This window comes from Micrasema longulum, unplaced genomic scaffold, assembly GCF_059751315.1.
Source record: "Micrasema longulum isolate JH-2025_06_02 unplaced genomic scaffold, ASM5975131v1 h1tg001666l, whole genome shotgun sequence".
Taxonomy (NCBI): domain Eukaryota; kingdom Metazoa; phylum Arthropoda; class Insecta; order Trichoptera; family Brachycentridae; genus Micrasema; species Micrasema longulum.
This window is the reverse complement of record NW_028278845.1, coordinates 47,934-64,785: the sequence shown is the minus strand read 5'-3', so window position 1 is coordinate 64,785 and position 16,852 is coordinate 47,934. Positions and strand designations below refer to the sequence as shown.

The window sequence follows — 16,852 nt, the reverse complement described above, 5'->3', positions numbered from 1 at the left end:
TTAACGTCCTTAATAACTTATGTGTTGGCTGACCTCGTTAAATCATCTTGGATTAGTTAATGCGCTCTCTAACTATCGAGGAAATAACTTTTGCGCCTCTCGCTCGCGTCACCAGGTAGGTTTTGAGTTTTTTTCCAAAACATCACCAAACTTTCTTTTCACTTTTGCTGGAAAAACGTTTCATACCAAAGCATCTGCAATCATACGTGTTAGTTTACCGAATTTAGTGCACCATGATGCGCATGAGAAAAAAAATACAATCCCAGCGCCATTTCAACGTTGCAACTCTTTCAATGGTGTATCTAGCAATCCTTTTTAAGTCCTTTTGATTTCATATCTCTAGTATTTCTCACCTTTTTGTTTAATGTTTACTTTATCTCTAAGACTAATCCTCAGCTCCGCGCGCTCCATGTGTATCTCTGTGACTTTCAGTTCATACGCACTTTTGTTAAATGTTGTGGTGGTCTCAAACCCATTTGTGACACACTTTTCGTTAATGAAATTGTATTGTAAATAGTAAATAATGTTAAATTTATTATTAAAGGAAATAAATAAATAAACAACGCTTTTAGAATCGGGTTGTGGTCATGTGGCTAGTGTCAACCTAATTCCTATCTTCATATTATCAATTTTAAATATGAAATCATAAAGAACTGCATTGATTTATGTGAACATACTCCACGTGACAATTTGACGACTTGAAGGTTGAAAATGTCGCATGACAAGCATGTCAAACGTAAAGTTTAATGTGCATTGACTCCAAATTTAAGTTATTAACTTCGCAAGCATGGTCATTCAATGATGTCTAAGATATTTTACTCGGAAAGCTGGAGAGTGAATTTTGGATAAATTCCTTATAAAAAATATCACCGAAGGACAAATCTATCTTGGACCATGTGTTTCATAATTCAAGTAGGCGGAGAACACCAATGCCTTTCACCTTGGCGAGATGCTGTATTTACTTTTTTTTTGCTATTTAAATTCATCCAAAATTATGTAGAAATTATTATGTTATATGAGTATTTATTTGATAAACTCGTCATACATGATTTTGTAGCATTCATTCGTGGTTGAGAAATGATAAAATATATTTTTTTATCTAATAATTACATGTTTTGGACAGGTCAAGTCATTATTGAATTAATCAATAAGATTTAAAAATATTTTTTGGTATGGTAATATTTGAAGATATATTTTTTGTATTTCTAAACAGGTGACATTAATGAAGGTAGATAATATTTATTTTAGATGAATTAGTCCTGTTGAGAATCGTTTGATTCATATTTTAATCTATTTTTCTAGTAAATTCTTCCTGTCGTAATTATTTGCTATGTTATAGCATTATTAATGCTAATTTAATGAGAGCATACAATTCAAAACTATTAGTAAATTTCTATTTTAGAACGATCTTTATTCTATGATGATATTAGAAATGTATTTTTAGACTTCTTTTATATTAAAATGCAATTGATAATTAAGCAAAATCTTTTATTTCACTGAATCGAAGGTAGTTTGAAATTCCATAGCATTGATCTTTTTCAGAATATTCTCATATACTATTTTTGAAAATATTATATATTATTTCATAGCTTTTGAAATTGCCCGCTCCTAGGAGGTTTACCTTAGCTTACCTTACCTTTTAACTAAGGTTTCATGTTTCTTGATTGAGCTAGTTCGGTAAATGCGTTTGTCATAAATATATTTTATATATATAATATATAATATATTTTATTATTATTTTTTTTTTTTCGTTTACAAATGAGTACTATTTATTTATTTATCTATTTCAATTATGTCCCTTTTTCTCTGGCATTTATTGAATAGAAACCTATAAGTACAATCTTCTTGAGGTCGATTTGAAGGTCGCGTTGTCCAGGATTCACCTATACATTTATATTTATTTATTTATCTTGTCCTTGTTGATTAGACAACCCCTTCATTGTCTAGAATGAGTTTGTATTTTGTCTTTACCTATTTGGAAGTGAGCAAAATTTAAATAGTTGATTTTTGTTCAGTAACTATCCATAACATGTAGGTGATCTTATGAGCATCTACTTGCGTAAGGGTGACAGCGTTACATTATAATACGTTCTAACAAAACTTAAATTGATACAATTTTTATTACTTTATACTTAAATCATTTCAATTTATACCCTTTTATTATCATTATTATATCAAATCATGATTCACAACCCCTGCTTGCTCTTATATAAAACTTAGAAATTTGTTTAGTCTCCCACCAGTCTGACGATGTCAGTCACTGGAAAAAATTATAAATAAAAGTGGAGTAAAACTATATGCGTATTTTTATTATAATAAATTTAATTCTAGTTGCTAGATATTCAAATAAATACTTACAAAACTACATCCATCTAAAAAAAATATTTGACAGTTATATTTTTCTTCGAAAATATTTAGTGAACGTTATTTTTTTATTTATGTATTTACTCAATGCCCCAGAGGAAAGGAGCAGTAATTAAAAACTTCGTTTGTAAATAATAAGGATACATTTGAAAACAAACTGATAGCAATAAAAACGAGAAATAAAAACACGGAAATTCATTTACTCAAACCACTGAATTTTAAAATGGTGGAATTGATAACTTCCGTAACAAAATACCCAAGTCTCAACAGATGTCCATTTAAAACGAGAGAACAGTAATTTCATTTATTGTTTTGAAAACGTTTAAAAAAATATATATTTTCAAGCAGTATTTTGTTTTTATTTCTTTATTTAACTTTTTGTTCATAATTTAAGTTGTACGTTGGCGGGCTCATGGCCAAATGGTAATTTCTTCCAACCAACCAATGAAGTACATGTGTTATTTATATCGTTTTAATTTCAAATCATTTCCAGTGGAGAATATTTTTTTTTATGTACTTAATATACACAAATAACAATAAATTGTATATAAATTACCTTAAAGCAATAGTATTACTCAATGGGAAAAAATAACAAAAGGAAAATAGATTAAGGAACAGAAAAGAGATATTTCTTTAGACGTGATTTTAATAAAGATTTTATTTATTTATTTATTTATTTATTAGTTTATACAAACATGGTTACAAAAATGGCACAAAAAATACTCTGGCAAATTCTGCTTGTACTAGGAATAGGCTCAGTATATGAAAGGTCGGCAAGCCAGAAATATTAGTATGCCTAATGTTGCAATCGGTTCCTATATGGGCAAATGCCTGTTCTAGATACTATAGAAACATAATTTATTTTGGATAGGAGATGATTCCACAGTCGAGCCGCATGGACACTATATGAGTTAGAAAAGAAAAAGAAATTGCAGATGGGAATGAAAATGGTATTTCAAAACAAATAAATAACTTGACGCTTGTAGGTGATCTAGAAAAACTTAACAAATTACCACTGAGACAGAAAATATTTTAGCGAAGGGATTATGGAAGTATAGGCATTTACAGGGCTTATGACCTCTCATTGGCTGGTTTAAGGGGCCCACTTTACACACTGTGTAACATTCACCATTCTGGTTATGTTTAAGCCATCTCTGTTGCAACAAATGTATTTATGAATAACTCCCTGGAGAGGAAATTCAGCCTCTCTACAAATATTTAAACATACTCAAAGCATTTTTGACAAAGTTAATGATTTAAATATTAATAATAAAAATGTGCATACAGGAGTTTGTCGACCTTCACTATTGTTTGTTTTCTAGACTTCAATAAACATACACATTTATGTAATGAATCAATATTTGCGATCCGCCAATAAATATATATCTTTATCTAGAAACGTTATTTTGAAATTATCTGCTTTCCGCTAGTGATTTATGGGGCATTTGGGAATTATAGCAGAGAACTGACTCGTTTATTGTATTTTGGAAAATTAATTGTTGTCAAAAATAACTTTATGGAGGCGGCGTTTTCGATTAAAACTAGGAAATTAATTAACCTATCTAAGGACAATTTAAACACTAAATATGTCAATTACTCTTAATCAGTTTATAACATCTTTTAAAGAAAAATATGAGTCTAATGGGGAAGTTCAGTGCAACGGGAAATTAGATGTCAATTTTTTTTTTCTTACGCTTGGTAAAAATAAGAGCTCGAACATCTATGTAAAAATTGGTAAAAATGAGCTACTTTGAACGACGTCACTAGTTTTCCGAAATCAGTGTTCTGATACATCTTTTGGTCACTGGGAAGCTAACCCACCAATCAGACAACTCACCATCTCTATGTTCTCTAACTTGAGACGTCACAGGCGGAGTAATTTTGATATCGCAAAACTTTAAAAAGTATTAGCACTGATAATACAATATTTTATTTTTTTTAATATATTTTATTTTGATATTCTATTAACAAATAAAAAAAATATTTTAAAACCCTGATCTTCCTCATTCAGAAACACGTGTTTTATGTATCTTTACTCCTAAAAGTACATGTATTTTGACGACGTTTTTACACTAGAATATTTCATAGTCCTAAATGGCACCTAAAACGTAAGTCTAATCATCTTACCTTAATGTAACAAAAACTATCAAAACGCGCTGCGATTGATGTACCAACTCAGTGCCCTATGCCCCATTTAGTAGGGAGAGGGAATGATGATGATGATTATATCGACCGTAAATAAATGACTCATGCATCAGAAAGCCGCAGGGCCAATTGTACAATGGAATTTTTACCAGTGACCAGTCTAACGATGTCGGTCACGACGAAACCCGGTCGCTGGTAAAAATATTATAAAATAATTATAAATAAAAGTGGAATAAAACTATAAAGTATTTTAATTATTATAATCATATAGTTCCATAATCATTTGGCTTAGTTCGTCCATGTCTTTACTTATGACCACTGTGTCATCTGCAAATCTAAGGTGACGTAAGTACCCATAGATCTTTACCCTCCAATTCTCCCAGTTCAAGGTTTTAAAGATATCTTCCAATGCTAGTGTAAAGAGCTTTGACGAAATTGTGTCCCCTCGTTTAACACCTTTCTCTTTTTCGATATTTTTAGATATTCTTTAAAATTTAATATTCTCTCCTATCCAAACCTACTTAACTGTTTGATATTTATTATTGTACATCCGTTTACATTGCTGTCAGGAATTAACTATCAATCTACGATTATGTCGTTTTGATAAGCGGGTTCCATCATAATTTTGAAATGCCTTATTTCAGTTCCACCCGACATCTTGGATTACCCAACCAGCACTGACATGGTAGTTCGAGAAGGATCCAATGTAACTCTTCGTTGTGCCGCGACTGGGGCGCCACAGCCGCAAATAACGTGGAGAAGGGAGGGTGGAGATACAATTCAGTTGCCTTCGGGAGAGGAAGGTAGGTACCAAAAATAAATAAAAGAACAAGGAAATATAATTTTTTAAAATACAATATATATATTTTTTATCAAATCTTAAGAGATCGATCACTGACGCATAATACACCTTCACAGTAGCTGAATTTCATATTTAGCAAATATTGCATTTGGAACAATTGGGGAAAAAGTTATTCGCCTCTGTTGTAATATGTTTTTTGGTTTAAGTATACAGTGATTTCAACGAGCACTAAATAAATAGTCCAATTCTTATCTTGATGTCCTTTATGTTTGTCAATGCGTCTTTCCTTCTTTTTTAATGTTTTTAACCGTTCTTATTTTGTCAATTTTATCCCTATGAACTGTATTAATGGACAATGTTCGTAAATAAAATAAAGAAAAATATATTTTAAACTTAATAACTCCATAAAGGGTAAAATCCAGTTGGTGCCTATAGAAATTTGCACAAACATAAAATATTGTTGAATAAACTAACTGGTCCAAAACTAAATATGAAAAATATTTTTCTGGCATTGCCTTGTATGTACGTGAAATAATTCAGTCAGACAAATCTTAACCGCATCGATAAATGTTTCAGCTCTTTAACTTTGCAAAAATCAATCGTTGGTTCAAACAAAGGCAGAATGACGAATGATACACAGTGTTTAAAGTAGCCATATAAACCAGCTTATGGCAGTTTACAAGCCATGTAAATACCTAGACTGTTCTCCATCTGTGTTGTAATTTTATTATTTCGGCCATGTTTGCTTCTACGCAGATCTCCTCCGCATTCATCATCTTTCAGACTCTCCTCTACTGATACCCGGATGAAGTTAGATCAATACAAATAAAATTACGGTTTAAGTTCTCACTTTACATGCTGTGTAACATTCGCCGTTTTCAATTTGTTTGAATATGAATACTTCTTCAAATGATTTTGATTTTTAGCAACAAAAACCTTTACGGAGATGACATTCAACAGAAGTATTTCATTTACCTTTTTTTACATTTTGTGTACTCCTTAGATCAGTGGATAACTCTTATTTATTATTTAAATAACAATTTTTTTTCTCTTATAAACTAAGATTTGCGTTCATATGATTAACTTTTTTTTTATTTCTGGGACTTTTTAAACTATAGTCTTTAAAATATAGCTTGATTAAAATGACAGCTGTCAAACTAATTTTATTAGTGATGGGAAATTACTGATCACTGATCAAATCGATTTTATCAGTTATTTCATGCAATCATGAAATTCTGTTTCCAAAAATTGATTAAAAAAACGCAAAAACAAGCCTTTTATAGTGTATTGAATACAATTATTTACCAAAAATAAGACATTTTTACTTTTTTCGTGAACGTTATCAAACGAACTATTTTTTTATTCGATCAAATTACATTGATCAATTTGTCCCATCTCTAACGTTTTTGCAAAATGATGTCACCTTGTAAGAACGTCGTTAACAATTAGGTTTATTTTAGTTTTTTTATAGTTTTAAAGCTGATTTTATATATTTATGTTGATTTATATTTAAAAATAAATTGACTTACCAAATACGAATGATTTTTCGTGTGTCAATATAAATCACTCCTTAGACGTTACTACAAAGTTATGTATTCAGTTTTTCTGACAACTGTCATTCTAATCATCTAACATTTTGAGGGCTATAGTTGAGAAATGCTTAAATATGGAAATCAAGTTGGAGAACGGCGATCGAACCTCGAATATTTGATTCATGATCTATTCCGGTGCTTAATACACTCTTCAACCGTTGGAATAAAACTGTTTAAAATCATATTTTTCCAGTAACATCTGCAGAAGGCCAGGTGCTAAATATAACGAAGGTAAATCGTCTTCACATGGGTGCCTACCTGTGCATAGCATCCAATGGAGTACCACCAACTGTGAGCAAGAGAATAATGCTTATTATTCACTGTAAGTAATAATTTGTTACGTTTCTTAGTGCCGTGGTCAATGCATTAAACTTGTATGCATGAGATTCTGAGATGGATTCTCAACTGATTGAGTCAACGAGATTTTTATATGTTTAGCCAATACAACAAACCGGCTTCCGTAATGCAAGCCATAAGGCTAAGACGCTTGGATCACGCAAAGAAGGTATCGAGTCCAGTTTCCGTTGACAGTAATAAAAGCGCATTTATTCTCAAGTCTCAAGTCAAGTCAGGTGTTCTTGGCCGTTATTAATAAACTTTTTGTCCGTTTGGTCCACAAAAATTATATTCAAGCTTCAACGTTTGTTATTTATTTATTTGATAAACGCCCAAAGGGCTCTGACAATATACAATTAAAAGTATATAAAACATGATATAAAATAACATAAAGAAAAATCATTACTTTTACACTAAACATGCAATTAATTCTAAAAAAAAGAAAGAAAGAAAAAAGAAAATTAAGTGGAGATGAGTAGAGAAACACATTAAATGAGGAAAATTGAGGGGACGGCCATTCGATGGATAGGATCGCTGATTTGATTGCGGCAGGAGTGGTGTAGAGCAAGTCCAAGGGCTCAGCATAATTATTAGCAGTTCTGTGGATGCGCGCCAGGGGAGAATGGTGGGTGAAGGTTTTCCTATTGTATTCACACTGGAACATGTGTTGGAGTTTAGTGGTCCTTGTGGATACACGAAAGTTTATCAGGGACAGTAATTTTCGGCAATCTATTAGGGAGTTATCTGGAGGATAGATCTTTTTTGCTTCATCCGCATCTATATTTCATGATGGTTCATCTATAGTTAAGAAGAAAGTGAACAAAGTTTGTTAATTTAATTGCTAAATTCGATTATCAATAATTAAATATTACAATCATTATTTACTATTAAATCAATAAAACATCTACATTCTTATTGTTCAAATTAACATAATGACATGGGTATAATGAAATATAGTGGAAAATACTCAAATAATATTTCAAGTTAGACCTCAACGTCTCTACAACACTGATCAAATAAAAAAATTTTCAATAAATCTCAATAAAGAATTTCTCTGAACTTTTAAAAAAGGTAAAAAATTAACTTTATTTCATTACCGCGTCGTTGTTAGTCCTTCGTGCTGTATTAATATTATTTTTCGTAAGTTGTCACTTATATTGTACAACTAATAATTAGTAGACAAAAAATTCAAAGTTTTTCATGCCAGCGATATCATTGAATAGAAGAAAGCATTGCTGGAACATTTTTCTATGTTATTTCTCGCCCTGTCTGTTATTTGTAGTTATCCAGGGGCCATAAAATATTTTGCGTTTTGACAAAATGGTGACAAAGATTATCGCTATCACCTCAACGTAATGGGTGTAATATGGTAGGTGATATAAGGGGCTGATCTTTCCATTTTCTGAAATCACCCACCATTTCCAGAGAACGAAGCCACAAAACCGATCGGCCAAAGTAATGAAGAAATTTCTTTCAAAACGCTTTTCCCATAAGTGAGAGGGTTATATTGGATACATGCCCTTCATAAAATCCCAATTTTCGTAGCATTTTTACATCCTGATTTAACAATATTTAATTCCTTCATTTGAGTTAGTTTTTAAGCATGTATTTTATATGACAATCTAATAATTTATGAATCGTAAAATTGTTTATGTAAAACTTAGAAGGTTATTATTTATTTATTTATTTATTTATTTATTAATGAAATCATACAGTCTTTATATTAAACAAAGTACAAAAGAACAATTAAAAAAAGTAAGACCGATTACAGATTTCACACTAATTTATTATGAATGCAGGAGGAGAGGGGAAAAATAATTGTATTCTAAAAAAGTAAAAATAAAAATATTACATAAAAAGTATATAAAAAGGAGAAGACATTGTATAGCTTCTCTTCTTTCCTCCCTCTCTCTCTGCTTCCATGAACATTTAAATTTATTTATAAAAAACCACCCCCAACAATAAATTATCTGATACAGGTAGTAGATGTAAGTAAGTATAAATTAAGAGTGGAAATCAAAAGTTAAAATTAAAATCAAAAGTAAAAGTTAAAGTTAAAATGAAAAGTTCAAATTATTTTTAGTTAAAAGTTTAAATTAAAAGTTAAAATTAAGAATTAAAATTAAAAAGTTAAAATTAAGAATTAAAATTAAAAAGTTAAAATTGAAAGATAAAATTAAAAATCAAATTAAAAGTTAAAAGTCAAGCAGGAGATAAATTTAAATAATAGATCTGATAAAAATATGGTTTTTACAACGTAGTATGTCGATGTCACTAAAACTGTCATTATAGGTAATCTGTATTCTTCGTAGAGTGCTATTTTTAAATAATTAGTCATTGAGTTAGGAATGTCGAAAAGTACAGATTGACGAGTTCTACGGACAGGGACTTGATATGAAATGCCTCAAACAATTTCTGGGCTATCAATTACGTTATTAACATTATTTATGTAACATTATTGTTACGAATTGAAACAAATATTCTCGGTATTTAAAACTAAATTGACACATTTTCACACAACACAATTTTAGATATGAATACAACTCACAGATGTTATTCGGTAGTCACCAGTTAATTATATAAGTATAACAAGAAATAAGAGAACAAAAAAAAATATTGCATTAAAACGTAAGTTATAAAAACATGTGTGTTGCAGATAAGTTAGCTCTTAAAAAGTTATTGTATTCGAGTTAAAGTTACAAGAAGTTCTTTTTTTTAAGTGTACGTATATTGTTTAGAAATATTTTTTATTAGTTTATATTTAAGTGATAATAAGATATAAGTTAATATTAGGACATTCATATATAATATTATGTTTGTACTATTTTTAGACTAAATAAAAAAAGGTTTTAATAGACAAACATAGATAATAATAACGTCTTAAGTTAGTATATCGATCATTAAACTTACGTTGTATAAAAAAACAATGTTCATTATTATAAATAAAATCATTCCAATGAATTCCGGAACATAATGGGCATAATATAAATAATTTAAAATAAATTTTACTTTATACGTAAAAAAATATAACAAAACGATGGTGAAATTCCAATAATTTGATGTTTTAAAAAAATCAGAGAAAATGGTCACATTAAAGTTAGCTATATGAATCACAAATCAAAATGAAACTATTATAATTTGAGGGTTTGAAAATTATTTTATTATAACTCGGTTCACCAATAACTTTACGTTTTATTATGTAAAATAATATTGTTTTAATATGAGTATATTTATTTAATAAAGACTAAAATAGTATTTTTTTTAATGAAAATGTATACAATTGTACATATCTCTCACAATTACATGTTATTTTAGTATTATTGTTTATTCATATATAAACTGCTGATCGGGTAGACACTCATGGATATTGTTCTTGCCAACATTTCAAAGATTGAATTTTAAAATTGTTGAATACTTCTGCTAACTGATGTTATTTTCCAAATAGTTCCTCCAATGATTTGGATACAGAATCAGTTGGTTGGAGCAGTGGAAGGACTATCATTGACTTTGGAATGTCATTCGGAAGCTTATCCTAAATCTATAAATTACTGGACCAGGGAGAAGGGTGAAATCGTTCCGCAAGGTAAGCCATCAATCAATGTGATTAATTATTATTTACCGTACAATTAAATGCTAAAATATTTGTTATTTTATCTTGAAACCAACAGCTGTTCTATATCATAATATTTCGATGGCTAACAGCATATTCATCATCTAAATCAACAATATTTTTCATATCATGTTAAACATGTTAATGATATCGATAAAATGACGCATTTTATGTTTGATTAATATGCGTATTTTAAGAACTTACATCGTTTTGACAAATGATAAAAGAGTCAATTTCACTCGGTTACTAATTAAGTCAATGTGAAGTATTGTTTGATTTGTCTTAAAAAGCGTCGTAAGATCAAAAATAACTTTCTTTTAAATCGACTGGGCCTTTTTAAAAAAAAAGAAATACTCTAGTTTTTATCATTTACTCAAATATTTCGATTTTCAGACCATTTCCTAAAAGCCGTAAATAACTTATGCGGGAAAATGGAAATCGAGTTGTGGTAGAGTGGGATTTGAACCTCGGACCTGTGGTCCGTGAATCCACAATACTACCACGGGACCACAACCCGGTTCGTTATTCAGTGTATTCAGTCTGCGTACAAAACATATTCGATGAGGTTAGACGAAAAATTACATAGAACGTCGTTTTTTTTACTTTGTTATTCTAACGAAAGCTTATTTTGTAAAAGTACCTACTACATAATATATAGTTTTTTTTTATTTTTTATTATTATTTTCTTTTATGCCTGCCGGTTTTTTGGCGGCCTCCGTGGTGTAGTGGTCAAGACGCTTGAAGCGCACGGACGGAAGGTTCCGAGTTCGATTCCCGGTGAGAACACAAAAATTAAAAATGTGTTTTTTCTCAAGCCTGGTTGTTCTGTAATGTAATTCACCACTGTAATTGGGCCTCCTGGCCTATTGCGGTGCAAAAAAATGAAATGAAAAAATCATTATACGAAAAAAATTTTTTGGACCTATTGCAACCGAAGCGGTTAACAGATTTTAGAGATTATGGCTTTTTTAAAAAATATTATCTATTAAATAGGCATTAACTTTGTGGAATAACATAAGAAAATGAAACACTTTGTTTTATTCAAGTGTTCTTAAAACAAAGTGTTTATTTAACATTAAAAAAATACATTTCTGATAATTGCATTGCTCTAAGCACCATGACGAAATTACGGTGAGAATTCAAACAATGTTAGTGCTATTTCCTAGTTGTTATGCAACGTAATGTAGTGGTGGGTGCATTGGGGAAGGCCAGGATTTTAACGTTGAATGAACTCACATGTAAGATTTTTTAATTGTGATGAGTTTCATTTAATAATACTAATAAATACATAATATTTTCAACATTATTAATAGCCCTCAAAACACGTTCTCTACGTCCGTTCTGGACGTTTACTTCTAAAAGATCGTCCACCGTTTGTGTATCAAATTTTAAGTTCGTTGATTTTTGTTTATTTTCTCATTTAAAAAAAAAAATGGGAACTTAAGACATATTTTATACTTAAAATTGTTAAACGAACTCGCTCTATACGTACTAGCATCTTGCTCCATTGAGAGAGGTAGCAACGCTAAATATGTATTATGTTAATATTTAAGTTTGAACTAAAAAACAAACCAGAAAACAAAAAAGGCCAATTCTTTTTTGTATTCTATTGTTTTATTTATTTCGTTTTTGCTAATTGGTGTAATAATTATTTAACACAATTTCGTATTATAAGACAAAAAAAACGTCACTAAAATTATAACCAAACATACAATATATTATCTTTATCTGTTCTTTATAAACATTAGGCAATTCATTTTAATTATTAAAATTAGTTATTGTTCTTTTAAACTTTTATTATCTATGTTTGTAGGTACTACTGATTTTTACTTATAATTATTCAAATTTATGTCATCATTATAATGCATTATTTAAATCAATGTGTCCGGATAGTGGGCGTGGCGTGATTATCAAATGTATACAGTATTTTAAAAATATGTATTTACTTCATCAAATACATTTCATCGTGAATTCACAACTTGATTTTTTGTCCTAACTCGTTAAATGAGTTTTATTTCAATTACTTGCGCAAACAACAAACATCCTATTTGAATATAAATCAACGTCTTAAAACCAGTTTCTACTATGGTTCATTTGTTTTTAATTAAACGTCTGTAAAGCCCTCTACATTTTTGAGTTACTTTGCCTCGATTTCTTCACCGTGTAATAAAACTTATTCGAGGGGAATTCAAGTCACGATCTAATTTATGCACTCCGGCATTCCTTTTAAACGCAGTTTTACGTCATTGAATAAACTTTTTCCCCTCCCAGAGTCCAAAAGTGAAGTTAAATCGGGAATAAATTAAGTTGAGCCGGAAGTGTAATGGACTTCGCGTTTGAAGTCTGAGGTTCGATCCTCCCTCAATTTATTGCGTAGTTCATATCATATTAAGCTTAATTTTTGTTATTTGGGAGGGTCCAATATCTTGCAGGATTCGCCCGCTGGCAGCGCGGGTTCAAACTGTGTGGCTCGATTTTAAACTTCGACTTTACCCTGTCTGCGTAATATATCGTCATGATCGTAGAACAACGACACATGTGTTTTTTTCTACTTTACGTCAGAGCGGTTTTTTTTATATTTTATGTCACAACTTAATAAGTACAAAAGTATAAAATTTGAAGCTTGGGCTAGTTATACAGTATTCTGTATTTTTCAAACATGGATACTAAAGCCTTTATATAACCTTTCCGAAATCAAATATAAAAGAAAGTCGAATTTCGACACATCCGTCGCTGTTCTACGATTCCGACGATATAAGTGTGAAAGCACTACAATTAATGATTTGAATCATAATAGTATTAAATACGGAGTCACAAACGCTAAAACTTAATTCGGTTTTTCATAAAATAATTTATTTGCCAAATATATTTTTATGCTTTTCATTTAATCAAAACTATACATTTCATAACCATTCGGTCTCATTTTGTAAAATTTAATCGATAAGTGTTATATGTCATAGGTACATATTTAATAAAAAACTTTTCCAAATATTTTTACTTTTTTAAAATTTTTAATTTTATTACTATTAGGTATTATTTATTGACACAGTTTTTTCTGGTGTAATGTAAAATTAATTGAGTAGCATATTTTTCAACCCTTTAGCTTAAGAAATGTTAGTTAAACGTAAATTATAAGTAAAAATAACTGTTTGTTTTACCACTACGAGTTCATTAAACATATTTAACTAGTTTCAAATAGTCAGGTATATTCATCATCAAGTGTACCTATATATAAATTTATACATTTAAAACTTAGTTTTTATGTAGGTACACCTGATTATGGATAGGATTGTGCATTTCAAACTCGCAGTGCGATTTTGAACTTTCTGTCTAGGGTCTAAATTACATACTAACAACGCTTTCTTTATCCCCTAGAGAGCGTTCAGAATCGCAATGCTGATGACAGATAAGATAGGATTGTACATTCAAAATCAAGTTCAATATGTACATCTGATTATGGATAGGCTTGACTTTTTTAAACTATTTGTGTTTGTTAAATTTTTATTTATAATTTAGTTTTGTCGTCGAACAAAGTTAATGCCGAAAAAATAAATAATTCTAAATTTATTGCAACATAGAGGGATTTTTTTTTTTTAGAATGGAATATGGAAGTCTGGTTTATGTGCCCACGTTGCACATTGTGTAAAATTCACCATTCTGCCTATGTTTAAACATACACATTTCCTTAACTCTTCCATCTGTAGACTTTTGAGAAGCAAAACTTACTGTCTTAGAACAGGGAAGCTCCCCCTTGTTAGGCAGTTTGAATGAATGTATATTTGAAAAATGTGTATGTATATTTTTACTACTCAATTAACCTATTGTTTATATAATTGAATGAAAAATGCTGTAGTAAATGTGTAAACTATAAATAAATAAAACTAAAGAGCTGATAAAAAACCTTTGTTGATGTGGGTGAGGTTCATCTAGCTGAATGTTACACAGTGTGTAAAGTGGCCATTTTTACCAGCCAATGACAGGTCATAAGCCCTGTAAATGCCTATACGTCCATACTTTCATCTCAAAAATATTTTAACCTATCTGTTATAATAAATTTAGATCTTAATAACCCCCTAGAAATTAAAATCTAGCCTGTCTGCAAACATTCAGACATGCTGAAAACACTATTGAATAAAAAAATATTTATATGTTTGTTATTTCGTACATTATTTGGTAAATTTTTTTTTTTTTTTCCAGGTGGTAAATACGAACCAGTATTACTAGACAATGCATACAAAATGCATATGAAACTTACGATAAAAGCAATGGGCCCTTCAGATTTTGGGTCCTACAAATGTGTTTCCAAAAACTCTCTCGGTGATACAGACGGAACTATCAAAGTTTATCGTAAGTTCAAATTTAATTAAGTAATAACAGAAATTAATCTTTATTTTTCTTTCCTTTCCTAATTACCATTATTTTTTGCAGGACTGTTCATTTTATTATATTCTGTTCCAACTTATTTAATTCGTTTTTATTATTTATTAATTTAGTAAGTTTATGATATTAACTGTGTCTTAGAGGATAAAACACAGAAGTCCACTTTTTGATGATTAAAATGCAGAAATTATCACACTACGCTATAATATCATATGTTAATAAAACACCGAAGTCCATTTTTTGTCGTTATGATGTTTAAAATGCAAAAATGATCGCAATACGCTATAAATTTACTTCGTAATGTTAACAAAAAATAATCATAAGATTTTTTATTTTATTTATAAATCATATGACACAAAGTATTTTACAAGTATAATACCTTGAATTACATTCCCAGGAGTCACAACAACTCAATTCGGGACATAAATAATATTACCATTTAGAAAATAACACATATTGACAAAGAAGAAACGAAGCAAGTTTAGCACCTTTATAACCAAATATAGTACAACAATATATACGCCTAAAACCTTTTCTTACACAAGCAGAATAAATATATATAAAAAAACGCTTCTAAGAATAAAAAAAAGTAGTAAATCTACTAAAGGAGATAAGGTCATTAACATCACATGCCATGCAGATGATGCTGCCATAGAGATGATGAGAACATATCCATCTCAGTTAGTAAACATTTGGATGCCTAAGAAATGTCGAATGAATGAATTCGTAAATTGGTTAATTGTAATTCTTTCACACCTATAAACAATATTTTATAACTAGTTCTAGCACTGACGATACACGTTCGATAAAAAAATATTTTAAACTAATTTAATGCTAACATCTGTGATTTTTCAAACTACGATAAGTATATTTTAATATTCGTTTATTTTTTAGCAATAACCAGATCAACACAGAAATCAGCAACTGAACCTAACACAAAAAAAGGTATCTGACCCGTTTTATAATATTCAGATTCAAATTTGTGAACTTACTCCCGATCGCATGGCCTAACTGTAACACATATTCACATGGACTCATTATTCAAACTCTATATATATCTCTCTTTTAGACACACACATACACCCACATTCACACACACGCCGGATCCATATCCGTTTATAAACCTCGCGGCTTGTTTTTAAATTCGCACATTGCTAAGTAACATATCGCCATAATTAATGTTATTTTTTTCATCGTTATTTAACTTTTTTTTCGAAAGATTCACGTTCTGAAAATTGACGTTTTCAGCTTTCAACGCTTCTATCATCGCCAGTGCATCTTGATCCATATTTGCGGTGTTTTAGGGCCAGACCGCGAAACTTCAGATGAACATTCCTTGTGGTAAACTTTAAAAAAAACATACATCTAAAAAACTCTTTTTTTGTTTGTTTTTTTGTAATCTGAAAATGTAGTAAATCTTTTATTTCTCAGACGGGCATCCCTTCCACAATCCCCTACCCCTACTCTACCTCACCGCTTCCTTTTTCCGCGCCTGGAGCGTATCGCTTCGTTGGTCAAACACGTTTTTTATCTCGATTCGTTTTGTAGGGTGGGGTTTGTAGTAGGGTGGAAAAAAAGTTTTTTCAAAAAAAAAAATTGGAATTTTTAAAAAGTTTACCTCGA

The 16,852-nt window shown here is 30.1% G+C and overlaps 1 protein-coding gene across 1 annotated transcript in view; it reads left to right on the top strand.

Moving 5' to 3' along the window:
* The window catches only part of LOC148274375 (limbic system-associated membrane protein-like), a 168,763-nt gene extending 152,581 nt beyond the window's left edge, over window positions 1-16,182 (top strand). The window contains exons 4-8 of the mRNA XM_088237206.1: window positions 5,154-5,312; window positions 7,097-7,225; window positions 10,685-10,822; window positions 15,047-15,196; window positions 16,124-16,182. Of these exons, the coding sequence (XP_088093332.1) occupies window positions 5,154-5,312; window positions 7,097-7,225; window positions 10,685-10,822; window positions 15,047-15,196; window positions 16,124-16,182 (635 nt within the window). The remainder of the gene's footprint in view (window positions 1-5,153; window positions 5,313-7,096; window positions 7,226-10,684; window positions 10,823-15,046; window positions 15,197-16,123) is intronic.
* Window positions 16,183-16,852: the final 670 nt, after the last annotated feature.